The 1,284-nt window shown below is 45.3% G+C and overlaps 1 protein-coding gene across 1 annotated transcript; it reads right to left on the bottom strand.

Moving 5' to 3' along the window:
- Positions 1 to 260: 260 nt before the first annotated feature.
- On the bottom strand, positions 261 to 890 carry LOC141025959 (uncharacterized). Its single transcript, XM_073501890.1, has one exon. The coding sequence runs from the start codon at positions 888 to 890 to the stop codon at positions 261 to 263; it is 630 nt and encodes a 209-aa protein (XP_073357991.1).
- Positions 891 to 1,284: the final 394 nt, after the last annotated feature.

The following is a 1,284-nucleotide window of genomic DNA, read 5'->3' as shown; positions in this document are numbered from 1 at the left end:
GCAGAGAGTTGATGCACCTGACCTTGAATTAGTTCCTCCTCTGTGTAGGATTCCACGTGGTTGACTTGAGACTTGAGGGGTGCATTTGGCTTGTTGTTTTCGGGACACTGTTTTGCATAGTGTCCGGTCTGCCCACAAGAGAAACATGCATTCTTGCGCTAATAGTCTTCTCGGAAAGGATTGGTCACAATGTTCTTGACTTGATTGTTGGTCTTGTTGGTATTCTGCTGCCAGGTTGGTTTGAACCCAAACTGAGGCTGCTACCAGGTACGAGCCTTCTGCACTGGTTGTCCATCCTTCTTAGGCTCGAACTTGCGTTTATGGTCATTATAAACTATCTTGTGCTCCCTTTCTGCAATGAGGGCCTTGTTCACCAAATTCTGAAAGTCGGGGAAGTCAAACATGTTGAGTCTGCATCGGAGGTGCCGGTTGAGTCCTCCAAGGAATCGATCGATCTTGCTTTCTTTAGTGGCCACATCATAGAGGGAATAGCGAGCCAAGTGATTAAATTTATGTAGATACTCACTTACTAATATGTTTCCTTGAGTGAGGGCGAGAAACTCACGCTGCTTGACTTTCATGATACCGGCAGGAATGTGGTACTTGCGGAAATTGTCCTTGAATTTATCCCAAGTGATCTCATCGTCCGGGGGCCACATAGCTTTAGCATTATCCCACCATATAGCGGCCGCTCCTTCAAGATTGTGTGTAGCAAATGGAACCTTGTCGGCTTCTTCGGTGTGGGAAATTTCAAGCTTCTTCTCAATAGTCCGCAACCAATCATCGGCTTCCAAAGGACCGACAACTTGACTGAAACTGGGAGGCTTAGTCCTCTGAAAGTCTGATAGTTTGGAGTGATTGCCATACTGATTTCCATTCTGCCCAACCATAGCCTGCACACTTCTAAGTAATTCAAGTAAATCTTGTTTTCTTCTTTCTTCGAACATTCTCATAATCTGCTCTGTGGTAGGTGGCTGCAGTGGAGGAGGTGGTGGCGGCTAATATGGTTCAGGGGAATGCCCTGCTTGTCGGGCAGAGCGACGAACCGGAGTATCGTCACCTGCCTGACTGCTGCTACCTCCTATTGTCATCCTATTTTTGTTTCCCAATACGAAGCATCAAGATGAGAAACATCCATAAATGGGGAAGAAAAGCAAGCGACAAAACCCGAAAGAAAGCAACAAGAAACATGGGCGAATAATAATGGAGAAAAGTTCCAACATAATTATACATAGACTCATACATGAAATGAAACATCATGACAAGTACGACTACACTCATACA

Source organism: Aegilops tauschii, chromosome 6, assembly GCF_002575655.3.
Source record: "Aegilops tauschii subsp. strangulata cultivar AL8/78 chromosome 6, Aet v6.0, whole genome shotgun sequence".
NCBI classification, from domain to species: Eukaryota; Viridiplantae; Streptophyta; class Magnoliopsida; order Poales; family Poaceae; genus Aegilops; species Aegilops tauschii.
The sequence above is the reverse complement of the archived record's forward strand: the minus strand, read 5'-3'. Positions and strand labels throughout refer to the sequence as shown.

Bases quoted from the DNA above. Each gene is read 5' to 3' on its own strand.
- LOC141025959 (XM_073501890.1), bottom strand. From the start codon at position 890: ATGGTTGGGCAGAATGGAAATCAGTATGGCAATCACTCCAAACTATCA.